The sequence below is a fragment of the Mastacembelus armatus genome, chromosome 21 (genome assembly GCF_900324485.2).
Source record: "Mastacembelus armatus chromosome 21, fMasArm1.2, whole genome shotgun sequence".
Taxonomy (NCBI): Eukaryota; Metazoa; Chordata; class Actinopteri; order Synbranchiformes; family Mastacembelidae; genus Mastacembelus; species Mastacembelus armatus.
In genome coordinates, this window is record NC_046653.1 from 5,323,258 (window position 1) to 5,350,482 (window position 27,225).

Genomic DNA, 27,225 nt, shown 5'->3' on the forward strand with positions numbered 1-27,225 from the left:
TAATAATAATAATAGTTCATTTATACTGGTATTGATATAGTTTTCAAAGTACTTTCCAGAGCAGGGAAGCTCAGGGGTTAATACAAAGCAAAACCAATTCTTAAAGAGATTTTCAGGCAGTGCAGTGAAGCTATAATTAGTGTGATGTGTGAGAAACTCTCCTGAATTTTGATCGGTTGGGAGCGGTTTCATAGACTGTCCAGACAAGCACACAAGGCTTGACAGAAAACAAGGAATGAGGATATAAAAATGAGGATATATATTTTTCTCTGTTGCTCAGTGAAAGATTGTATCTAAATTAAAGCTATTGGTAATATTCAGCTGACATGATTGCAGTGCTTTTTATATTTTGCTTCAGGCTCCAGTCAGTGAAAAATAACACCCAGATTTTTGGGTGGGACTGATGTTATCCTCAGACTGAGGGCGCCTGGGTGTGGCTGTATTTTATTGGCTAAGTGTTTAAGGGTAATTGTCATTGTCAGTGAAGCCAAACTGCTAATGTTACAAGATCAAGTAGGGCTGTAGTGGAAAACCCCAGAGGGTACTACTGGAATGTTACATGCATATAATATGGCCTATAAATTAAACTGTAAATATGTCGGAGAATGACGTATTTATTCTTTCAGAATGTCCATAGTCTTGTTAATAAGAATCATCCATCCATCCATTATCTATACCCACTTATTCCTTAACCAGGGTCACAAGGATCTGCTGGAGCCTATTCCAGCTCTCTTTGGGTGAAAGGCAGGGGTACACTCTGGACAGGTCACCAGTAATAAGAATCATATATAATTTAATTTCCTTATATAGCACTTCATTCTTGCTGGGTACCATTGTTTTGTCATGGTTGTATGCACTTTTCTATAAATTCTTGCACACTATTTTGTGTTGTAGATGTATTTTTGATTGATACAATTGCCATTTTTGTCTACAAATCTACACTCAATATGACAAAGACCACACTTTGCTGTGACATTTCAGATTGTGTTCAGGTGCATCATGTTTGCTTTTATTATCTTTGATCTGCGTCTAGAACTAGATTATAGTTAAACTGAACTCCAGACTCTGGGACCTTGAAATGCAAAATTTACTTTCATTTTAAAAGAGGACTTTGGACCACTGAGCAACAGTGCCACAAGGAATAAGACATTTGAAGCCCATGTCTGTGCGTGGTGGCACTTGAAGCACTGACTCCAGCTGCAGTCCACTCCTTGTGAATCTCCCCCAAATTGTTGAATGGGCTTTGTTTCACAATCCTCTCAAGGCTGTGGTTATCCCTTTTTCTACCACATTTTTTCCTCTGTGAACAGCCAGCGTCTTTAGTAATGACCATTTGTGTCTTATCCTCCTTGTGTAGGGTGTCTATGGTCGTCTTCTGGACAACTGTCCAGTCAGTCTGCCTACCCCATGATTGTGTGGCCTACTGAACCACACTGAGACCATTTAAAGGCTCAGGAAACCTTTGTAGGTGTTTTTAGTTAATTAGCTGATTAGCGTGTGACACCGTGAGTCTATTGAACTTTTTCACAATATTCTAATTTTCTAAGATACTGAATTTGGGGTTTTCATTAGCTGCAAGTTATAATCATCAAAAGAAATAAACAGTTGAAATATATCAGTCTGTGTGTAATGAATCTATATAATATATGAGTTTCACTTTTTGATTTGAATTACTGAAATAAATCAACTTTTTGATGATAGTCTAATTTATTGAGATGCACCTGTAGTTTAGGCACATCTGTGAATATAAGGCCGCAAACCATAACTTCTGGGGAACTCTCTGTAGACCTCTGTGATGAAATTGCCTATTCAGAGGATTACCAACTATCTAACTATTGTCATAGTTTTGTCCATTGAACGCTTCAGTTACTGTTTAGTTTCCATCAGAAAAAAACAATTGGACAGGATGAAACAGCAAAATCAATGTTTGCATATTAATTAACTTTAACTGCATCTTGAAATGTATTATACTATAATACCATTGTGTTGTACAAGCAAATGCCACATGGCATATAATATTGCATCTTATCTGAATTAATTAGAATTTTAATGTATTTTAAATATATTCATTATGGGATTGAGTACTCCCATACTCTTTCTCTTCATTTTTTGATATTTAACATTTGGAAGCAACTTCTCTTTGTTTTTGTAACCTGAAAACACATATGGAAAGATATTCTTAGTGTCTGTGGATTGTGTTATTTCAACATATTACTGTTTGGTAATTTTATTTTCCATCCAAATTAATACAGGCAAGCTGTTTGGCTAAATTTAAATGTCACCTTCAACAAAGTTTTGTTCATAGAGGAACATTAGCAGTTGCTATTTGCATATTATTTAGGTGCTCTTAAGAGGTAAAACAATCAGGGACTCACTGAGCCCCTTGAAATCAAACATCAGTATCATTGGTCCATGATCCTGGTAGCTTTACGCTTCACTAATCAGGCGTAAACACTGTGTTTCATTAATTTTTGGAGAAATTTAATTAGATGCTTGCTTGCTGTTTGAAGTAGGCCTTTTGTTAGGTATCCCCAGGCCATAGAGAGAAAACAGTATAGCATGTGCCATCTTGATTAGTGTTTGCAATAAAGGGTAGACTTCAGAAAAGTACTTGCCTAAACTCTCACTAAAAACAATTTTACCATTAAATTAATACAACTTTAGCCTAACTGGAAATTGTAGATAGTTTCATGGCTTGTTGAGTGATACTTGTTTTCAGAATGTATTATTCACAATGAGAAGCAATTTCACTGAATCAAAAGTAGCAACTTTTTCTGGGCAACGCAACACGCAAGTATTACAGTACAGAAACATTATGAAAAATCTGCATGAAATTTTCACTTCACTATTCTCTGCCTGTTGTATTTGAACACACATGCACCCCCGCCCACATTCTGTTTGATTGTGCTTTTGGTCCATGATATTTGTTAAATCTTGTTTGTTTTGCCAGTTGTAATTAGCATTTTTTCAAAATCATTTGTTTGCCATAGCAACAAATGTATTTATTCCATATTTGTTTTTTATCATTGACTATAGTCTTTATTGTCCTTAAATCAATCAGTAGCATTTTCCTTTAAAAAAAACTGTACACAAGTTTAAATTGAGTCACAAAAATAAGGGCCTGCTGCACAATTTAGACTCCTCTCCTGTTGAGACTTGATCCTTGAGGCTAAATGAAAACTTGAGGCCAGAAAGCTGACAAGACTTGACTTGTTGTCCCACACATATGGAAAAATGTTGTACATTTGGGATATTGCGAACATGGTGATCTCGAACACATTTGCAGCTTTTTGCATGAAAAAAGATTGCATGGCTTACTGTGATACACTAATAATAATATAATAATAATATCTATTCCCACTTATTCCTGTTTATGGTCACAGGGATCAGCTGGAGCCTATCCCAGCTCTCTTTGGGTGAAAGGCAGGGGTACACCCTGGACAGGTCACCAGTCCATCACAGGGCCACATAGAGACAAACAACCTCACACACTCACACTCACTCCTATGGGCAATTTAGAGTCACCAATCAACCTGACATACATGTTTATGGACTGTGGGAGGAAACCAGAGTACCTGGAGAAAACTCACACAAGCACAGGGAGAACATGCAGACTCCACACAGAAAGGCCCCTGATGGGTTTCAAACCAGGAACCTTCTTCCTGTGAGGTGCTAACAGTGCTAACCACTAAGCCACCATGCTGCCCCAAAACAACAGGGAATTTTATTAGTGTTGCAATATAAAAATGTGGGTGACCAGGTTAAATTTTTCTAGAACTTGACAATTGAAATGCTGTTATCCATTCATTGCAATTACTTGGATGTTCAATGCATTGTTTCTATGATAGTGTTAGGTGTGATTTTGTACTGGCCAAGCAAAGCAAAGCCAGGTGAGTTACAGCACAGTTTCTTTAATTCGGTTAGCATGAATGCAACGACCCACCTTATGTTCTAATAGTAAGGTCATTCGTGAAAATCTTGCACATTTGAAGTACAACTTTGTGAAGACTCTTGAGAATGTTTACAGACTTGAGCTACAGCCTGCCAGTCCATAACTAACACCACAGTGAAGTTGGCTTGTTTCCCTCAAAAACAGATCTTTCTTTTGAAAACTAAAAGTGAATCACAGATTCGCAACTCCACATTAACTGCACTCCAACAACAGAAATGCATCTTCTTTTAATCCCCTTCTTAGCTTTTTCTACTTTAAACTCACAAACATCTCTGATGTTCTCTCCTGTATTTTTATTATGTTATTAACTGGATGCCTTTATCTGTTTATTATATTTTATAGTGACATTTTTTATGTTAAATGTTTAGTTTAAAATGTTATTTGCATTATTCTATAACATACTAGATCTTTAAACTTCATTGCATGTGACTTTAAAAATAGTGGATTAGTATAATCATACTGACCTGCATAATGAATAATTCGTATAGGTTGTTTTTGTAATAAAACTATTGAATTTATATTTGTTTTAAAAGTTTATCCCCACAATTCACCACAGTAATTTAGATAAGGAAGAATCAATGAGCAGTAAATTATTTGTAAGCAATTATAAATTAATATGTCCCTATCTTTATGCAAAATTGCAACTATATACATATATGACATATGTTACAAAATATAATATATCCCCTTCATATTGAATACTGAAATTTCATATATGGTTAATTGAAATATAATGTACATTATATAGACAAATATTTTAATACCTTTCTCTCCCTGTTCCAATAAATTGTGTTGAGTATCGACTGTATATTCCCATTTGGTCAAACCTTTTTGTGGAATATGTCAATACTGCACAGCTGGACTTATTATGACACTTGCATTATGTCATCTTGCTGATTGGGAACAACCTGTGACTTTTGTTTATCTTTAGCAACTATGGAGTGCCACAGGCTGGAGAGTTCAAGTCCTTCAGTTGTCTGCTGCAGAATATATAAAATAAAGGACACCTTGGTGTGTACATCAGAAATACTAGTTTACGGTGCTAAATGAGTGTGTGCTTTTGGGATTAGTAGGAGTAATGTAACTGACAAGAATACAAGGGAAATACAGTGTCTGCTGAATTGATGCCAACAGGTTTTCTGAACCATGTACAGTCATGTTTGTCAGTAACACACCATACTGATTTTCCACATGTGACTTATACTATGTTGAATACAGATTCTGAAACAAAAGATGTGGCTTGGAAATCATTTCGCATCAAACATCTTAATGACTATTACCTACTGTCAGATAAATGGCTGACTTCATTGCAAAATGGAGAAAAAATATATCCTTTGAGAGAAAATATCCCTTTCATATTGAATGTGAACTCAAGCTTGTTGGAGAGAGGACAAATGCACTCAGAGGAGCATCAGCCACAAGTTAATGTGTGTGCTGTACACCATTGCCTGTGAACACCAGGCAAAAGATCATGTACTTCCTTGGCTCTGCATTTTGTTTTCCCACTAACTTCACAAGATGGCTAGGTTACCTTTGTCTTTCTCAGTTATGCAAGGTAGCCTCAGAGTTAGGAGCACCACTTAGGTGAGTGGTTACGGTGCATAGAAGCATGTGGCTGCAGAAAACTAGCACCAAACACATCTTGTACTTTGTATTGACATTTGGGATGTTTTAGTGCCTTGAGGTTTATAGTTTAGTTTATAGTTTAAAACTGAAAGCTACCAATGCCAGGTTTTTGACTCATACGTGTGTCCAAATCTCCTTTCACGAACTGATGGTTCCCAAAATAAAACCACTTACTTTACTCTGAAATGAGCAGGAAATTGATAGTTGGGCACTTACTGCATGAATAGTCCTATTTTTGCTGCTTCAGAGACAGTTGCTATGTTACATGATATGATGTAAATGTAATGTGATATATGGCTATCATATCGGCTGAATATACTGTAGGCGCCATCAGATCCTTGGGACCCTAAATAGGAATAAGCAGGTATAAATAATGGAATTCTTAAAATTTTAGCAATAATATTTATGGTTAGCACTACAAGTGAATTAAATATTATGATAATAGTGCCCAAAGGAACACAGTATGTAACCATAGAGACAGGCTTACAGAAAGAGACAGCAACTGTTTTTTACTGTTGACACTGGTTCCTTTTGGTTTTTGTCTGAGCTTAAAGGATGTATTACAAAGATTGGTCTGAAAAAAAAATACAGATTCAGTTAATGAACTCAGTTAAATTAAAGGCAAGATACTCAGTTTTATTATTTCAGACAGGACTTGTTCAGAATGGATGATGCATCTGGATGCTGTGTCTATTGCTAGGATTTTTCATATGCAAAATTCTCTAGTGGGCCAGCTAGGGATGCTGCAATTAAGGTTTGAGGTCTGTCTCAAAGAAAACCTTGCTTTCTACTGGGGTTCTGATAGTTGGCTATAAATCGGCTCGTGTGGTGCTTGTACAATTGGTATGGTGTACCATGTTTTAATTTTGGTGATGTTTCTAGGAGCAAACCAGACAAAGGACGGGTTTGTACAAATGCTCCTGCGTGTGTACAGTACATGCATGTGCAGTGTGATAAATCCATCCAAATCTATACCCGCTTTCCTGTTCAGGGTCACGGGGATCCGCTGGAGCCTATCCCAGCTCTCTCTCGGATGGAAGGCAGGGGTACACCCTAGACAGGTCACCAGTCCATCACAGGGCCACATATAGACACACAAAGACAGACAACCTCACACACTCACACTCACTCCTACAGGCAATTTTAGAGTCACCAATCAACCTGACATGCATGTTTTTGGACTGTGGGAGGAAACCAGAGTACCCGGAGTAAACCCACGCAAGCACAGGGAGAACATGCAAACTCCACACAGAAAGGCCGGGATGCGAACCCACGACCTTCTTGCTGTGAGGCAACAGTGCTAACCACTCAGCCACCATGCTGCCCTGTGTGATAAATCATGAGGGGAAATATGTGGACAGCAGTCTGGAGTTGGCGATACATTATTAGTGTCTTGCTGTAGGTTACAGAAAATCTTAATCTCTTTAATGTTGGCACATAATTGGATAAATATTTTATATGTTGCACTGCAGGTGCAAGGATACTAATTAGAGATGGTTTTCTGCTGAAGCCATGCCTTCTTGCCTCACTGTTTTTGGTTTGTTTAGAAAGATAATGGTATCATTTCTGAGCCTGGAAAGTTTTTGCAAGAGTTCAGCTAACTGTCGATGGATAAGGGTCTGGCAGTGTTTCCTGCATGAGTCCTAGTGACAAGAATTGTAACTTTTATTTAAGGGGGAGAGTTTCAGGAAGTGATGTGTCTTATAGGATACTGAACTTGTGGGAGATAACAGTTATTGTAAGTCACACTGGAAATGAGCAATGTACAGATACCTAAAGTAAATGGAAATCCATTTACAGTCTTATCTGAACACTGGAAGATTTCTGACAGTGTTATTGTATTCTTTTTATTTAAATATATTATGCAAAGACTATAAAATCAGCCTAGCTTTTGATTATATTATAAAACACTGATTGTAGGTTTTGCACTCCCATGAGATCTAATGTCAGTATAGGCTTTGTAAAGGGTTTAGGGAATAAAACAAATAGGTGAACTAAGTCTGAACTTGTTGCAGTAGCAGTCATGATCAAAGCCTGATCATTTGTCCTAATTCTGTGCCAGTTCAGACAACACGGATGTTGGGCTTCTTGTTTTTGACTGCTTTGTGTTGATTGTCACTGACATTGAGCTGAATCCACTCTTGCACGCCAAAGCTCACATTGTTAATGACTAGGTTTAATTAATGTCAGTTTTTAAGGTAAACAGAGAGCCATCTACGGTAGCAGACGTTGGACTGGGTGTAATTGGATAATGTGTTTGGATCTGTCTCTGTTTACTTTCAGCTCTACATTTGCAACTCAAAGAACACAGAGTGATGCAGAGCAGTTTCAAGTTCAACGTACATCCATGAAAATCTAAGCAAATTGCACAACCCCTTTCTGGGTACACCGTGCTTTCTTTACTAAGTGTTTCCAGCTATCTTAACTTCATCAGGGTGGTGCTTTAAGAGTGACAACAAGACAACTGCGACATGACAACAAATGCATGAAGAAATTACCAAAAAGGTACTCAGATAAAACCAGAACAACTGCAGATGCATAGCTGGCTTTTTATGGTAGTGGAATATTTAGATATCCCATATAATTAAATGTACATCTTTGGGTCATGGTTGTTTCCTAAACTGAAAATCTATAACCTGGGCCATTTTCAATAAACTGTGTCATTGTTTTGTGGTTCCTATACAATAATACAAAATTTAAAGGAGAAAATTGCGATCTTGCAATAGAGAGTAACTTTCTTCTCCAGCTTATGGAATGACTCTTGCAACTATTTGATAGATTAATATTAAATTTATGTATAGAACTTTCCAGACTTTCTAATCCTCTGACTGTCATAGAACCAACAACAGGTTAAATGAGAGTATCCTTTATCCTTTACTACCTGTGTTGGTGTAGAGGTTTGGCAGATAAATTATAAATATATACATATTTATATTTATTTCTCTCAAGAGATGTGTCTTCATATCATTCTGTGCCACTCACGGCTATTTTTACACCTGGTCACACCTTTCCATTGAGTTTGTATGCAATTGCACCTCCCCTATAAACTTTACTTTGGTGTCTGGATGTTCATTGACCACTGAAGAGACAGTCCTGTCAAACAGTAAATCAACACAAGCTTAATAGTTCCAGCCCTAAAAGAACCTGAATTTCCAGACACGGAACCATGACTTCTGCTATTTCTTTCTGTACACTTATGACAGGGACACAGTGACCATGTCAGACAGGACAGATGCTTCTGATTTGGACTCAGTGGAGATGAAACAAAAACACTATAATCTCAGCTGAACTTTCAGTATTTCATCTTTAATCATTTGGTCTCAGTTGTAGCAGGGTTAATCCCTCACGGGAAAGCACAGTTTCAACTAAACTTTCAGTCTCACTGACACACCAGTCTTCAATAAAAGAAGCATTCCCTTTTTTTCTCATTCGTGTTGTGTGAATGATAACCTGCACTGCTGAGAACGACTGCTGTATCGACCCTCTCATTTAATTTAGAGTGCATCTACAGTACAGTCAGTTGAGGATGACATTTGCACAGACGGGGAATAAGCCACTTGCTCTTGCTTTCTGACTGTGCCATCGATTCAGCTGTGTAATCGGATGCACATCAAAGGAGAGACCAAGACACAAACATTTGTGGTTGCAGCCTGTAGAGTCCATGAGGCTCCATTCAGTGTTAAACAAATGACAGCTTTATTGTAGTCCGGACAAAAATGGCAGACTAGCCTGATGATTATGTGCAATACAACAGTTTCTTTTTTTTTTTCTCCATGTGGTTGACACCATTACTGGCTGTACTTCAGAAAATCTATGCTGTGGTTCTAGCCTGTGGGAATTATTGACTTGCTAAAGTGTTTGGCTTTTTCACATTTTCTGACAGCAAATAATGCTGCCTCATAGAGGCACAATCTATACATATTTCAGTGGTGTCATAATAGAGATAGGGAATAGGCCATTGCATGGTATTCAATGAGATCTCACAGTAGTTCAATATAGTTGTTTTTTAAAATTCATGTTTTAATATTCACGTATGCTGTGATTCATACCTATATCTTGATGAACAAGATATAGGTATGAACATCTTCCAGAACTGATGTTTTACATGCACAATAAACTCAGTTTTAACTGAAGTTAAACTGCTTGTTGCACTCCTACAGGTCAGAATTTGAGGAGTACAGAACATGGTGCAATACCAGTAGGCGAATGAGGCAGTGCTCTTGCTCTTGTGAACTCTTGCATCAACGTGTTAGATATTTAAACATGGCTCCAAAATAGAACCAATTATCATAACTCATCCCTAGGAGTCAGTACAAATAAGTGGCTGAGGATATATTCTTAGTGTGAATTTTTAATATTATACTGACATTTTTTTAAGAAAAACACACACACACATTTGTTGAAAGACAAGATACTGCAAAATATTAATATTATAATTTGTCAGTACAACTAGAATCTAATTGATTGGAACTGCATCAAAAATTAAAGGAATCAAAGATCACAGTGTGTTTTATGGACACCTTCTAGTAAAACACAAGGGGCTCATCAGTTAAATCATAAAATTAATCATAACTTATATTGTATAAATCTGTAGTGATCAATCTACATATGAACAAAAAAGAATGTGCTTTTGGCCTCAGGGTGTTGTGACATGTCTTCAGTGGCATTTTGAGAGTTTAACTGTGTTTGGGATGAGATTGCACTGTGTGGGGATGCATACCATTACAGCTTTAAAAACGTATTTATTGTCTCTGAAGATTTTCAGTCATCCAGGTGACATTATCTAAAAGATAACTGGACTTCTTGTCGTCGAGTCGAAATGTTTCATCCAAGTGGCTTCTTGAGTCTGAAGGAAGTCTCAGATTTATCCTCCAGGTTGGCTTCACTTCATATCTATCCATATTTATTGTACTTCTAGTTTGTCAGTGTTATGTATTTATGCACATGGTTTACATACATGAACCACTATACTTCTAGATCATCTACAGTTAAATGAGATCCAAGCAAAAATTCCTGAATGGAAGATAATGTCAGCATTAAACATGTGCATGTTAAGGTAACAATTTTGCCTTTAAAGACATTTCATCTCTGTGTCATCTTTGGTAGAATCAAAGGGGCATGACAGGTCTGATAGCTCCTGGTATGTGGAGGTAAAGCACTTGCAGTGCCTTACGCTTAGCTGGACTCCCAGTTTTGGAAGGCTGCGTGTTAAGACAAATGCTATGAGAAGCCAGATGCTAGTTCAACCCAACAAAGAGTTTAACATTAAATATCCCACACCGATATATTTGGTCTATATTAAATACATTCACAAGCAGATATCATTAGAAAGCCACATAGATCTTTTGTGAAAACACAAGGACGTGTCATGAATTTTGCTGTTAATGGGTTTGAAGTTGTTGCAAGAAAACTCTGTCCCCCTTTAAGTGTGTAGCCTAACTTGCCAGTGACTAGATCTTACTGTGGCTGTTCTCTGTGTCATTTAAAATAGCTCTCACTTCTCTGGGATCAGCATTGTGATATATATTGTGACATATCCAACTTGCTTACATTGCTAAATATGTCACTTATTATTTTTAACGTCAAAATGTACTTCGGCTATTTTGGAAAAAAGGCAGATTGAAATTCCACTTACATTCTAATATTATTAGGAACCAATTGTCTGCTCTGCAGCTTTAAGCTTATGTAAAAGCAAGTGCTCACCAAATGATGTAGTACTTTCAATTTTCTGTGGAGATTAGAATTATGTAGTTGGATTTTATATAACATTTTATTTTTTTAATTTTTTAACCAAAGTTGTTCACAGAACCTCATCCTCATTTGGATATTTACGTCTAATCTCATTATGATAAACCAGCACTCATTGTATCAACAGTCTGATTTTTTTTCTTTCATGGTACAGCATTTTTTAAGACTGGTTTGAAAATCTCCATTCATCTAGTTGCTACTGCAAGTGATGTGATGAATAATGTACTGAGTGTTTTGTAATTGGGGCTCCTTCATTTTGGCAGATGGAGCTATGGTACTTTCTTCCCTGTAGGCGTGTGTAACGTAAGGCAAACTCACAGCATATCTTCATATGTTCATATCATTGTTTGCCATATTTACGCTATGAGAGTGCAGTCCAGGAAACATGCTGGCTGAGAAACAGCCGAGACAGAGTCCAATAGGCATTGAGTAGGATTGTTCAGTTCTGCGGATTTGTCAGAATCACTGGAGGGATTTCTGGTTCCCACTATTGTTTTCTTATCAAGGGCAAGTGGGAAACAGGTAAAGACTCGACTTAGTTATTGCCAGGAAAAGCTAATACCATTGCAGAGTGGAAGGTGCATAGATTTCCACCAATGAGCTGACACTGGAGAAAAGTCAGCTGGATTGATAAAACAGGTATTCATGTTTGTTTCTCCTAGATATAAGGAAGAGTTAGTTGTAAAAAGGCTGAGATAAATATTGACTGTGTATCTTTTTTTGTTTATCTGTCCAGAGTCTCCTGTTCTAAAGAGCAGAAAAAAGTTTTTTTCAGGTTTTTTCAGAGGTTTTAGGTGGAAAATGCAAGCTGAGGCAAACATTAAATCGGACTTGACTTGGACAAATGGGTGCACAAATGCTATTGAGTTGTGGAACAACAATTAACTCACTCATTACATTCTGCTCCTTCACCACCTGCCATACCAACACAGACTCTGATTAAAAATGCATTGGTCTCACAAGCCTTTTGGATAATTAAGAAGGTTTCCCTGTAGTGATACTAGTTAGAGCAGAGGAGACAGCATAATAAACTTTTGAGCAGCACCAGATAAAATACATAAAATAATGTCATGCACCTTTTGTAAGATAACCTTCTGGGAATGGATATTGTTTCTTTTACGGTGTGTGGCTGTGACATCAGTGCCAAGTTTTTGTACATGGGTAACTCCAGCAACCTTCACACCACCAATCCTGGCAGAGGTTGTGTCATGCTCTGTCTACTCAGCATACAGGACCAGGCTTGTTGCTATCCAAACATGAGTAAATTCACTACTCTCTCAGGCTTCAGGGTACCCCCCCATCTGTTCCCAGACCACACAATGAGCACGCTCAAAGCTTTTATTGTTCATAGAAATGGAAACAGATTCCTCCTGGAGACATGAACGTGTCCATGTTACTTTGGGATTCCTTTGATCTGCTGGAAAAAATGCTGTGGAAGGTGCTTGCAGTCCACTTTGTTCTTCCATTGTGAAGCACCATAGGAAGTGTAGGAGCGGTTTCTGCAGAAATGAGGACATCTTTTTACAGCAGTACAAAGACCAAGGTTGTTTTAATGAGGATTTGAAATGATCTACCTTTCTGCCATTGTTTCTTTTTAGTTTCCCAATAACCCCTCTTGAGCTGGTCCATTACTTTTTGTTGCTGTTGCTGTTGCTGTGCTGGAGTCATGCAACATTATCTATCTGTCTTCAGGTGTTATGAAAGAAGTTCTGCTCTTCCTGAATTTCATCCAATTTGACAAGCAAATTTAAAGTGAAACCAATATGTTTCACAATATGTTGGCACAAGTAATAAAACACTTTACAACACTGAACCACTAAATTACCCACTGAAAACAAACAATCCTGTTTTCTTTGTTCAGTTAGTTGATTGATGTGTAGTGAAGTGGCTAGTAACAGTGATGATCTTTTCATATCATATGATCCGAAAACACTGGTGATGATAAATGCCTTTTCATTTTCCCCACCAAAATCTGAATTAATAGGAATGAAGAAGTATTCATATTTTAGTCAAAGGAGAAAAATGGTTACAGAAGACTTGGTGCTTGGTAGCATTTTACATTAGCTGCTGCTGTTTGGTTAGGTTGCATAACTTTTCGTGCCTGTTAATGTTAAAAATTGTTTTGCTTTTTTTTTTTTATTCTTTGATTGGTTATCTCTTATATTTACTACTGTCATAACACAACATATATGAGTTTTTATTGTACAAAAATAACACATATACAGCATCAACACAAATATCTTACTATAAGTCATGTAAAATACATTGATCAGCCTTATGTAGCCAACAGTTTAACAGCTTTGATGCAGATTAAGTTTTATTCAGTACCAGCATATTGGAAGTGTGCTCTGCACTCTTGTGGCTCAAAACACTCAAAAACTTAAAATACTCACAATATATGTTTAAACCGTCATGGACAACACATCTTACAAACTGTTTCTGAATAAACATAACCTGATACTTACTATAACTGTGTTCAGAGAATGGAGATTTACCTGAGATAGATTTGGCAAACCGATTGGTGAGTTGCTACCTCTCTGGAGCTCTGTTGTGTCAATCACATACTCGGCACACTGTCCGGCCAGGCTCTTGGAAACAGTTGTTCTCGGGGCAAGGTGACATTTTCTGACAGCTAACATTTCTCATACATCCTCTGTGGCCTTATATGTGGTGTGTATGTTAGGAGTCGCTTCCTTCTACTTAGGAAGCTGTGTATTTCCTCCGCTGTAGCTAAACAAGTGACATGGACGGGCAGACTGGCTGGTCACTTTTGCTGCTGTCTACTTGTAGCAGACCTGGAACAGTTTGGAACTAGTCAGCATAGCAACATTAAGGATGCAAATGACTCATGATGCAAGATCCTTTTAAAGTAAAGTAAAAAAACAAAAACAAAATAGCTAAAACAAAAAAGGAAAAATCCTATTGTTTTGAAGACATATATAGCCCTTGAGGCAAATACAACCCCATTTTTTCAAACACCAATAGCAAAAGAAGTTTTTTTTTTTCACTAATATATTTTTAGCTCCTTCTGTGCTTTTGAAAATAGTATAACACTGAAACATATAGTATACACAAAGAGAAATGTGTGTTTTAAATGCGCTCGAGTACACATATACAAAAATGCAGAAATACATATTGTATTTTTTGCTCTTTCTCTAATGATAAACCCTGGCACAGGCTGTGACTCACACTCAGCGTTTTGTCGTCTGGCCTCAGGGCTTGGCTCTGATAAACTCTGACAGCCATTCGTATGATGTAGGCCAATCTACACTGAGTCTGTTGAGTCACTCTTCTTGGTTTCTTCAAAACCACACATATACTATGGTGTACTGCAATAAACTGAGTGTTGCAATCCAACATCACACTTGTTTAATGGAATTTGTACTCTTAGCTTCATTAACCACTTAGCAAAATGAGTCACTACAGAAATGAGCCCAACAGCAGTGACTAACTTGACTATTTATAAATGCATTGCATGCATTGAGTTCACCTTAAATTGTGATGTGAGGTCATTTTGTTTTTTTGTTTTTTTTACATCTTTAACCTTTTTAGTAGGCATATAGAACCTCCATCTATCCTTAGACCTTTGATTGCCAGCTGTATTTGATACTTTGCCATAAGTTTGACTAAAACTTCAGTGCATTGTGCTTTTACAGATACATTTAGGAAAGAATTTAAAGTGGAGCCCGGTAGACTTTTAAAGGCCATAATTCAGTGGTAATGGGTGCACATTTGCATTTCACAGCTTGTCATTATACAACAATTTTACCAAGAGGAGCATCCATATGCTCCCAAATTCCATTTAGAATATTTTTTGCACAAATATAGAGAATTGGAGCATCATCTTTTTTGGTTTGGGAATGCTAGTTTCAACTTTAATCTTTAGGAGGATGGAAAACAAAAAGCCCCATTGATTTCTGTTCTACTATTGTAATAAGTGCTGTTATTGTGCTGTGTTATATTAGTACATAATCAGACTCACTAAATAGCTCAGCACTTTAGGGAATCATCTATAAATTAGAGTTAGATCATAAAAACTGATGTTTTCAATTTTCTAGTAATGAACACAGAATGTACTCTTGCCATCCACTGCTTATTGTTCCTTTTGTTGCTACTCTGAACATGTTTGTTTGTTTTTTTTTTCCACATGGTCAGTTTAATGACCATTTCTTTTACAATGACAGAACATGAGAATGTTAAGAGGGACATCCTTAAGAGAGCATAGACACATTATCCTGTTGGAGCTACACATGAAAACTACTGGAAGCTGTCGACATAGTTCAAACTCCTTTCTACTCCCTTCCATCTGCCTCACATCCTATTTATTTATTTATCTATTTGGTATATCATGTACTGTCATCCTGATTACTGTGTGTGCTCTTTGGTCTTTCACCGTGTCTTCAGTAGTGGGCTGCTTCTTATTGTTTGCTACTCCATGGCTGCTGCAAGGTTGGTGTTTAAGCCTCCTCTGCTGAAGGACCTAGAAATGAAGATGCCAGATAATCTTCTGGTACACTAAACAAGCTGGGACTGGGCCTCAGAGTGAACTTGCCCAGATTGGGAATCATAGAGGTGCTTGGCATAGTGTATATGTTGAGCAACTCTGATCTTTATCCAAATGTCTGTGTTTGTGTGTACTTGTATTGCCTGTGTTGCGAGGACCATTTTAAGCAGGGTTCTGTCAGAGTGAGGACATTTTGACTGGTGCTCATATTTTCAGACTCCTGTTTGAGGATTAACTCTTGGTTAGGGGTAAGAATTGGCTTTAGGTTAAGTTAGGATTAGGGTCATGACTGAAATTAGGCATTTAGTCATGGTGGTTACGGTTAATGTTAATTTCTCACAAAGAAATATAAATATATGTGTTTCTGTGTGTGTGTGACAGAGAGAGAGAGAGAGAGAGAGAGAGAGAGAGAGAGAGACAGAGAAAGAGAGAAAAACTTGGCCAAGTCAGCAGTACTTAGCTGACAGTGGAAATTTCAATCATCTAAAATCTATTTTCCTATTCAGCGTGGTCCATATTTTTGAAAGGTGGGTGAATTTGTTGGGTGACTTTGCTTGTTGGAAGGCTTTGCTAATCATTGTGTGAGGAGGACTATTTATTTACCTGCTGTTCAACAGTGGAGGATTCCTGATGACAGATCCAGAGCTTTATGTGGATTTGGATTGCTTGAAAAAGTTGTTTGTATTTAGAACCGTCTCAAAGTGCAAATCCAACCATCCATCCATCCATCCATCCATCCATCCATCCATCCATCCATCCATCCATCCATCCATCATCTATACCTGCTTATTCCTATTTACAGTCCCAGGGATCTGCTGGAGCCTATCCCAGCTCTCTTTGGGTGAAAGGCAGGGGTACACCCTGGACAGGTCACCAGTCCATCACAGGGCCACATAGAGACAAACAACCTCACACACTCACACTCACTCCTATGGGCAATTTAGAGTCACCAATCAACCTGACAGACATGTCACCTGGAGAAAACGCAACCACACGCAACCACAAGGAGAACATGCAAACGCCACACAGAAAGGTCCCTGATGGGTTTCAAACCAGGACCCGTCTTGCTGTGAGGCAACAGTGCAAACCACTAATTCACTGCACTGCCCAGGGTGCAAATCTTTCTTTTTTATTGGTTTCTTTTTTAATAGGATATTTTTTAACTCAGTACCCAGTATTACAGAATTTATAGTCTGCAAACTAAACAATGCAGGATTCATTGATTATACTTCATGTATGTCATTTTCTAGCAAGTATCAGCCTGTAAGAGTGTTGGGGACCAACAACAGGAAGAAACCAAGTTGATGCTGTTCATTCTTTTAGTTTTAACATTTGGTCACAGTATAGTACATCAGTGTTTTTCAGTGGTCTTTTGTTATGAAATACAATAATGCATTAATCCTTCCTTGGGTTAGGGGCCAGTGTAGAAGGGCTTTCCACCATTGTCTCATGCTTATGGTATAATCCCCACCTAAGATGTCTTTCAGACTTTTTAACAATCCATTACAGACACTTCACAATAAATGTGTTGACTGTGACAGTGAATGCAATATAAAGGACAGAGGGCACAATTCGGGTGCATATGCACAGTTCCCAAGATTTTTGTGCTACACCACTGTAATGAGGTGTTTTTACATAGCCAAAATGAGTTTGGGAGACCCATATCATCTGTGTGTAATTTTTAACCTGCTGGACAACCCAATCTACTGCTGCTTATCAGCCTCGACAACAAGATTGCGCTGTAAATAGGAAACACCATTAGCTTCTGTAGATACGCCCCCATTGCCCACGCCCCACCTCTAACATGAAATTGCAATGCTACAGGTCAGGTGGAAGGAAAGACTATTTGGAGGAGGACAGATTATAGAGGTGGATGCTGCCCTCATTACCTTCTCTAGCAGAGGCTCGGTTTGCTTGCTGTGCTGATAGGACAGGGCAGGGTGGTTCCCATTAGAAGGTGGGTTTTGAAAAAACTGTACTTTACAGGAGTGAAAATTTAATGTTTGTTTTCCAGTCTCACAGAAAAGTATAGTTGAAGGATGATTAAACTACTTATGATAGCACTAAACACAAAGTGCTACAGTTAGATATTAGCTTCATGAAGACACTGTTCTCAGGGTAGGTACCAGTATGGATATGTTGGTGGAGAAACAAGAAATTGCAATACATAAATGTCAAACTAGTTTTGAGATAGTTGTGAAACAGTGCACCTTTCACTTTCTTCTGCCCTTTGATTTCACTAATTGTCATTCTGTGCTGATATTGTAAAAATGAATTGAGTTTGAAAATGGGAACTCGTGTAACAATATTATCGTTATTGATAGTATGTGTTAGTATGTGCAATGGAGAAAGACATTTTTGAACACAGGTTTTGACAATCTGCTGATCCCTCTCCTCTCAGTGGCTTTTGAAGTAACTGCATCGCTACGGGCAGGCATAACGGAGATGTGACCTAAAAACAGCAGGGATGTGGGCAGAGGTAGTCATTTCTCAGCAGTACACTGAGATAATGATTTAACATTCACAACAGTGATTTTCTAGAGCTCAAAGGATCACCTGTTTGCTGAATCAGACAAACTCAGCTTCAAACTTTATAAGTGATAATGAAAGAAAAAAAATACAGTATGTCAGTGCAGAGTTCACAATTTTATTTGATCTTGACAGTTCTGAATAATGTAACCATAGTACCAGTATATACTACCAGTGATCAGACATGCTAGTCCCTCGATCTTATAATATAGGATACTGCTTTATGCGCTGCACACTATTGCTGTGTGCTGCATGCTGTGAAATTTCCACTGCTTTCTCTCACTCTTCTCCTCCCAGCTGCCACCTGCCTTGATCTGCTTTTATGTACAGGCGAGATTTAGCTGCTCCCTGATGGATCCTTATTTTCACTGCAAGAGCAATAAAATACCTATAGAACTGTAAAAATATTAAACATACATATGGGGGCTTTTCCGATTTCTCTGATGTGCATATTTTAAATCCTTCAGTCTACATATTCAGTTAGGTCACACAGCTCACCATTCTCTGAAGTTAACAAATCCTCCACGCAGCCTCCCTCTGCAACCCAGTGTCTGAAGACAGTGAGCTGTCAAGCTATTTGCACCAAAGTGTTTCTGAAATTATACTAGCATGCAACTTTACCTTATCTTAAAGCCTGAGGTTACAGTTTGATGCTGTGACCTAATTTCTTCCCCTGTAAAAAATGCTTTACACAGAGTGCCACAAGAGGCAGAGTGCTAAAAGTTGTCTTTCTCCTCAGCCCCACCAGATGGAGTACAGCCCGAGCTCTTCATCTTCAATGACTTTTGCGCCCTAAAAGACGAGCCAGGTCCTTGCAAGGCCATTAAGGAGAGATTCTTCTTCAATGTCGACACAGGAAATTGTGAGATGTTTGAATATGGAGGCTGTGGGGGAAACGCCAACAATTTTGAGACTTTGGAAGCATGTGAGGAAACATGTGTTGTCTCAGGTGAGTCTCACCATTTGACTGCAGTTTTCAATATGTTTTCACAGATTCACCTTGATACCTGTTGAACACAGACATGACAATCACTGACACAAAAGAATATAGATAATCACCATACACAGGACAAGAATGTAATGTACTTTGCTTTGTTATGTTGTTATCAACTCATCTCTTATCAACTAATTTATTTTGTTTTCAAAAAAACAAGGAAAGTTGTTCCTCATTAGCCTTTATTGCCTTCTTAGCCATAAAATCCTATTACAGTGTTGTTTGCTTAGTTTGGGGCTTAAATGGAAAACTGCCAACACATTCATTCTGAGTTGTTTTCCTTGCAGCATCTGCTTAATAAAAAATGACTTCTTTTAAGAGAGGTGGCCAGAATTGTATTATTGAAACTGAATTAATTGCATCTCAACCTCAACAGATGGTAAATGTGTGGAGTGCAATAACATAGCACAGTGACTAAAAATAGGATCATTATAAACTCTCCATTTGCTAGTTTAGTTAGTTACTAGTTTTATATACAGAACAACAATACTAAGGCCCAAGTAAATGCTTTCAAGAGAATGTTAAACTAAATGAAAATAATTTTGGTTGGCTTGTAAAAGCATATGGTGTTGTAGCAAGTCTAAGATTAGCAGACAAACTCTTTCATTCATTAGGAGTATAAATGCTAATTGTTATTGGACAGAACTTTGTGGGCACATCTGAGATATCTGCTGGGTTTGAACACTAAGAGCATGTCTGAAGAGTACAATAGAGCCAGACCAATAAGGACGTTTTATATGTGGAGAAAGCTTTTAAATTGTTTTGTGATAGCTACAGGTAGCCAGTGCAGGGCTTTGGTAACCGAAGTAATGTGGTCCGACATTTCTGTCATAACTAGAACTTCTGCAACAGTGTTCTGAGTAAATTGCAATCTATGAATTGTTTCTGTTGAAAAACCCATAAACAGGGAGTTGCAAAAGTCTGACCTGTTCCTGACAAGTGCATGCATGATTTTCTCAGAGTCAGACCAGGACTGAAAGTCTCTGACTTTAGAGATATTGCATTATTGGTAAAAGGCTACCATAGTGAAGCTTGAAGTTCAATACCCATACGTACTCACAGGTTTTTAACAACTTTGACTCAAAGTACTTTCAGAGCAAGTGTCTGTAAACTTCCACAGCTACTTTGCTTCCTATACACCTTTTTACATTCATTCATGCTGTTGATTAGGATGTTCATGAAAAAAAAATCTGCATACCATCTGCATAACTATGGTAACTAATGTTGAGGGGGGCCAAGCTGAATCATCATAGTTAAGCACAGCGCTTATAGTATTTATATGTCACCATTGCTAAACCAGCCAGTTTAGTTGTTTTAAACCCAGGGTAAGAGGAGTCTGTTTACATCCACAACTCTCACTCACATATAAACGTGGCAGTCCCTTCATGACAGACACTAATAATATCTCATTATGCAGTTAGATAAAATAAAACCAAGTTTACAAGTATAGCAATCAGTAATACAGTGGAGTTTACATGTTTCACATCACTAGTGTGTGCAGGCACTGTATTCTATGTGTTAGTATATCTATTTGTTAGTATTTATCCGTGTTTATAGAGAGTGTGGGGTGCACTCAACTAAGACCTGCTATGAAATATTCTAATTATGGGTGTTTTTTAAGTTGAATAAAAATAATAAACATTGAATAAATCCTCCTGTATTCCAGTTGAGTTTCTGTATTGCAGCATTCCCCAGTTAGTTCTGAGTTCAAAATATCTCAATATCTATTACCAGTTTTATCTTTTTCTCACACCATCTTAAATGGCTGCAGTTGATATGCTGGTTCCCACATAATTGGATTACAGTTATAATATGCACCTATGTTACAGTTTAGTTGGTGATTTGTAAATTTTAAATTTTGTATTTTAAGTATATATATAGATGTATATTATATATATTTGGTTGAGTTGAGCCACTCAGAACCAAAAACAGACTTCTTTGCGGCAGGTTTTTTGCACCAGCTGTCATCATAATACAGGCATTTGTTCCCTCGTACACAGCCACCATCATTGCTATAGCTGTCTTCTTCACATGATGAAGAATGAGAATGATGAGATGATTGCTGCAAGTTCAAGCATGCTATGTGACAGTTGTGGAAGGTTTTTCTGTGATGTGGTGTGCCTGAAATAAGGGAGACACACTGAAAAAAAAATAAATGACATTAAATCATGGATTAAACAAGAGTGAAATTTGATGTTTTTAACAATGCAAAAGAACAGAGGATTAAAAGTAAGTGTCAGCAAGTGTACATGAATATGACTAAAAAAAACAACACATTGACTGAGCCTTGCTGTGTTTTCCCTGTGCTTGTTAAGAGCATGTTGATGCATGCTAAGACTTAACAGTGCAGGAATACATCATGTCATCATGATAAGTAGGATGTCAGTAATGTATCATGAAACTCAAGTCTTAAAAAGCAATCAAAGCTGCAGAAAAGTACTTTGATCAAAAGTCAATGAAATAATGTGTCTGAAATACAACAGTTGTCCACAAAAGTGTTAAGTGGCGGTGGTGTGCTGGAGAAGGAGAGGCATAGGACCGAAATGCACACAAAAACAGTTTTATTTCTTCATCCTGGAATCACCAGGGCACAGGGAAAATACAACTAAAAGACTCAACGGGGTACATAAGTTAATGCTCCCACAAAACACAAAGGAAAGCAGGATGTATATAAAGGGAGCAAGAACAAAAGGCGGATTGAACACAGGTGAAACTGAGGTAGACTAACAAACATGAAGCCAACAAGTGTCGGCTCCCAGACGGCCATAAAGAAGTCCTGCTACGAGAACTGGGTAGGAGGAAGGGAACTTGGAGGCCATTGAAGGCAGTGCAGACCGAGAGGGCAACCCCTTGGGTAGTCGAGTGTCTGGGGTTGCTCTGGAGGTTGGCCCCTCAGGCCCCAAAAGTTCTGGGACCGCTCAGGAGGACGGCCTTTCAGACGAGTAGAGACTTGGGCCTGTTCTGCAGAACGGCCCCTGAGGCGAGTGTAGGTCTGAGGCTGTTTGGGAGGATGGCATCTCAGGCAGGTGTGGGTTCTGGACCAGTCGAGAGGACGGCTGCTTGAGCGGACTGAAATCCGGGGCCTCTTGGGAAAAGGGCCTCTGGGAAGGCCTGGAGCCCGGGACCGCTCTGGAGAATGACCCTTCAAGGAGGCAAGGGTCTGGGGGGAAGGTCTGGCTACGAACTCAGGCGAAGGTCTAGTTGTGGACTCCAGCTGGGCAGTGCTGAGGGACTCCGGCTGGGCACTAACCTCTAGCCTGAGAGAGCTGGGCTGAAGCTGGAGAGCGCAGGATTGAGGCTGGAGAGCGCTGGCCTCTGGCTAAAGGGTGCTGACCTCTGGCTGAAGGGCGCTGAATGGAGACTGGTGAAGTGCAGACTGGTGAAACTCAGGTGAAAGGCTGGCCAGAGACTGAAAGGGAACCTCAGTGGGGATGCTGTCATCGGCGCACTGAAGCTCTGGAAGCAGGACTGGAACTTCAACAGGGACACTGTTGTCAGTGCACTGAGGTTCTGGACTCCTGTGTGGACCCTCAGCACGGATGCTGTCATCGGCACACTGAGGTTCTGACAGCAGGGCTGTCATTGGCGCACTGAGGTTCGGAAGTTTGTCTCTTGGAGCGACAGCGACGCCGTTGTCGAGGCTGCAAGGCAGATGATCCTGGTGATGGGTCCGGTGATTCTGGCTGTGGCACTGGAGACTCTAGCCAAGGCGGCAGCACTGGAGACTCTAGATGCTGCAGCTCTAGAGATTTGGGTTGCTGCAGCTCTGGAGACTTTGACCGAGGCGACAGCAGGGATTCTGGCTTCTTGGGCCGGAACCATGAGTGCTTATCTGGCAGTGGCTTGGGAGGCAGAGGCTTGTCCAGCTGTGGATGGAGAGGCAGAGGCTCATCTGGGACGTCTGCTTTGGACCAATGGGAAACAGATACTGAAGAGGAGCCTTGGCGGGGACGCGATCATCGGTACACCAAGGCTGATGCAGCTGAGAACAAACCTTGGCAGGGACGCTGTTGTCGGCACACTGAGGTTTGGAAAGCTAGAGAGGAACCTCAGCGGGTACGGTGTCGTAGGCACACTGAGGATGGAAGCACGACTGGAGCCTCGGTGTGGACACTGTCGTCAGCGCACCAAGGCTCTGGAAACCTGGGTGGAACCCGCACTGAGGTTCATACGGCTGAGAGGGAGGAACCTCAGCATCGGCACGCTGAGGAATCTGCTTCTTTGGATGGCAGCAATGCTGTTGTCATCGAGGCTGCAGGACAGGAGGTTTTTGCTGTTGCAGCACTGGAGGCTCAGGCTGCGGCTGTGGCGCTGGAGGCTCGGGCTACTGGGGCTCTGGAGGCTCGGGCTGCTGGGGCTATGAGCACTCGGGCTGCTGCGGTGCTGGAGGCTCGGGCGGCAAGAAGGTGGCTCTGGGCTGTGGTTGCAGGACCGGAGATATGGCTACCCCTCTCTGACGGCACCACCGTCAGTGGCGATGCTGCAAGACAGAGGACCCAAGCTGAGGGAGTTAGAACTCAGGCTGAGAGAGTGACGACTCAGGCTGAGGGACAGAAAACTCAGGAGGTAAGGAGACTGGACCGAGGTGAGAGGTGTCCTGGTCCGAGGAAGGAGCGTAGCTCGGACCGGACCGAGGTGAACGGCGTCCCAATCCGGAGAAAAGGTCCGGACCAAGACGCCACTCGCCTTGGCCCGGGGAAACCAGGAGAGCTGGCGGTGGTGAAGCCAGGGGGGAAGCCTCGATGGGAAACTAGAAAAACTGGCAGTCTCCCAACACTGAGCAGACCGAAGCAAGAGGGCTGGCATCTGGTCTGCCCTTTGCTCAGTCACATAGCCGGCTGGATCTGCAAACTTTTTCTGCAGCGCGGTGCAAAAGTCCAGGATCTCCCGGTCTCCCTCGGCGTTACGTATGATGGTATCCAGGATGTCCAGGAGACTGGTGATCAGTTGGTCCTCCTTGGTGGTGTCCGCTGGGTTCATTTTTGATGGAAGCATTCTGTTAAGTGGCGGTGGTGTGATGGAGAAGGAGAGGCGTAGGACCCAAATGCAGGACACAAAAAAGAGTTTTATTTCTTCCTCCTGGAATCACCAGGGCACAGGTGAGGAACACAAGAGGGGGAAACAGGAACTGAAAACAAAATAAAAGTCCTCAGCGGGAAGTCCAAAAAGGAATCATGACAAAAAGGAAACTTAATAAAACTAGAGGAACACCTTCTTCTCTTACATCTACAGCAGGCAAACAGTACACCTTTAATAAATCGAGGTGTTTAGATTATGTGTTATTCTGTAATATGACAAAGTTCTTTCTCCCAGTGGCAAATAGTGACCTTCCTCTTCTCGCATGCTGTAAGATACATTAATTAGACAAGAGGATCATTTATGAATTTGTAATCTGCAATCATTGCCTTATACACAGTAAATGCCTCCATCAGTCATCATACAGACTAATCTGCACTGTAAAGACAAATCTGGAGGTGTGGAGGTTTTAGCCCCAGCTGATCCAAAGTTGACATGAAAAAAGTGCTTGGACAGAAATGAAGGTCACATGTTTGCAGAGTGTGTGTGAAGTCTTACTCATGAGGAAGTAAGAAACTGCTTTTTGATCATAAAGAAAATGACATTGAACTACAAAGCTATAAAACATACACAGTTGTGTTGGCATTTATTGGTTCTTGGTTGAACAAAAAACAGCATGTTACAGCACAGCATATCACCTTGTAGTTGCTGCTTTTATCTAAATTAAATCACACATCTATGTGTGTATGTATTTTTGCAGTGCCAGGTGGCGACTTTGGCTATTAAACCAAAGTCAATGCTACAGTGGAAAGAAATAAACTTTTTCCCAATTCCATCCTGCAATTATTGGACACATATATTTTGTACATATTATGTATGGTGTATATTATATATTTTGTTTGTTGCTATCGTTTACATGTTTAGTATTAAATCTATTAAATCTTCCTGTTTCAAATTTGTCAGTGTCTTTCTGTAGTTGTACATTGTAGTTGTTCTTATTGCCCATTAGCAATAAATATTAAATATATTAAATTGCTCAAACTTCGTTGGCCCAGCTACTGCACCACAACAAACTCATGGAATAAAAAATCTAGTGGAAAGCATTATTTCCCTCCAAAATGTGCCAATATATAATGGCAAACCGACCAGTCGTAGTAGTCAATCAGTCAAAATTTATTTATATAACACTCAAACTATACAACTATAGGTTGACTGAAGCACTGTATACAGCAGAGAAAAAGAATATACAACAGGAAAGATAAAAATGGAAAGAAAACTATACATAGAGAATATGAATGTGTGGAATAGAACAAACAGTAAAATTATAGAGAATAAAACCTGTCAACTCACTACAAATAACTTGTAAGTAATAAGTGAATAATAAGTCTTCAGTTTAGATTTAAAAGAAGTAACAGAGCGAATGTCAACAGGCAGAGTTCCGCAGCATGGGTGCAACGACAGCAAAGGTACGATCACCTGTCCGTCTGCATCTCGACCCTGGAACTTCCAGAAAAAGTTGAACAGATAATTAGAGTGGTCTGCCATAATATGGGAGGTTAAAAGATCAATTAAATAAGGTGGGGCTAGGGCATGGAGTGCTTTAAAAAAAAAATTTTTAAATCAATTCTAAAATGTCATGGGAGCCAATGAAAAGAGTAGAGGATGAGAGTGGTATAATCACACTTGGAGGTATTAGTTAAAAGATAAGCAGCAGCGTTTTGGATCAGTTGATTAACACCAACATAGAGAGCATTATGGTAATAAAACGTGGAACTGATAAAAGCATGAATTGCTCAAGGTCGCTGCAAGAAAGAAAAGGCTTTACTTCAGCTAACAAGCGAAGCTGAAAGAAACTCGCTTTGACTACAGAGTTTATATGTTGGTCAAATATGATGCAAAAACCCCTAAATCTGAGTTTGATTATAGAGACAAATCCTTGCATGGCTGTGGCACCAAATATGATGCACTTAGTTTTACTTTCATTTAAATGTAGAAAGGTTTGTGACTGCCAAAGTTTGATGTCTTTTAGACAATCACACAGTGGCTGTAGTGACCTCCGTTAGGCTTCAGCGGCAGGTATATTTGTAGGTCATCAGCACAATAGTGGAAGGAGGGGTTGTACTGCTTAAATATTGACCGGAGAGGGTGAATGTATGATGAAAATAGAAGAGGCCCAAGAGTAGAACCCTGCAGCACGTAAGAGGAGGTAAAAGACAACATGATGTGACCAATCAGGACAAAAAAAGTTCTATCAGCTAGGTACGATTGGAACCATTTGAGGGCAGTGCCCTGAATAACTACTGTCTGAGCTAAATGGGAGACAAGAACTGTATCAAAAGGCGCTGTGAGGTCCAACAATATCAATAACACAGAAGTGGTTGCATCGACAGATAAGAGTATGTTGTTGTAAACTCTTAACATGGCAGACTCAGTGCTATGACGTGCTCTAAAACCAGATCGAAATTTTTCAAAGATATGATTATCTTGGAAAAAGGACTGTACTTGTGAGAATATAGTCCTTTAAAGAGGAATGGCAGATAAGATATAGGTCTGAAGTTGGATAAGACAGAGGAATCAAGTTCAATTCAATTCAATTCAATTTTATTTGTATAGCGCCAAATCACAATACAAATCATCTCAAGGCACTTTACAAAAACTAAAACTAAAAACCCAACAATTCCCTGAGGTTGAGGTGTTTTGAGAAGTGGTGTGACCATAGCATGTTTGAAGGCATCTGGGACACAGCCTGAGGTGAGGCAACTATTGATAAAAAGGTGTCCTTTAGCAATTTAGCAGGAACTGTATCTAAAGGACAGTACTAGGAATTTAGTGAGAAGAGTGAGGGAGACAGGTTCA

The 27,225-nt window shown here is 39.4% G+C and overlaps 1 protein-coding gene across 1 annotated transcript in view; it reads left to right on the forward strand.

Annotated features, from left to right (window-relative positions):
- Positions 1–27,225, forward strand: part of tfpia (tissue factor pathway inhibitor a) — a 41,665-nt gene that overhangs the window by 1,756 nt on the left and 12,684 nt on the right. Inside the window, exon 2 of the mRNA XM_026296384.1 lies at positions 19,099–19,308. Coding sequence (XP_026152169.1) covers positions 19,099–19,308 — 210 coding nt within the window. The remainder of the gene's footprint in view (positions 1–19,098; positions 19,309–27,225) is intronic.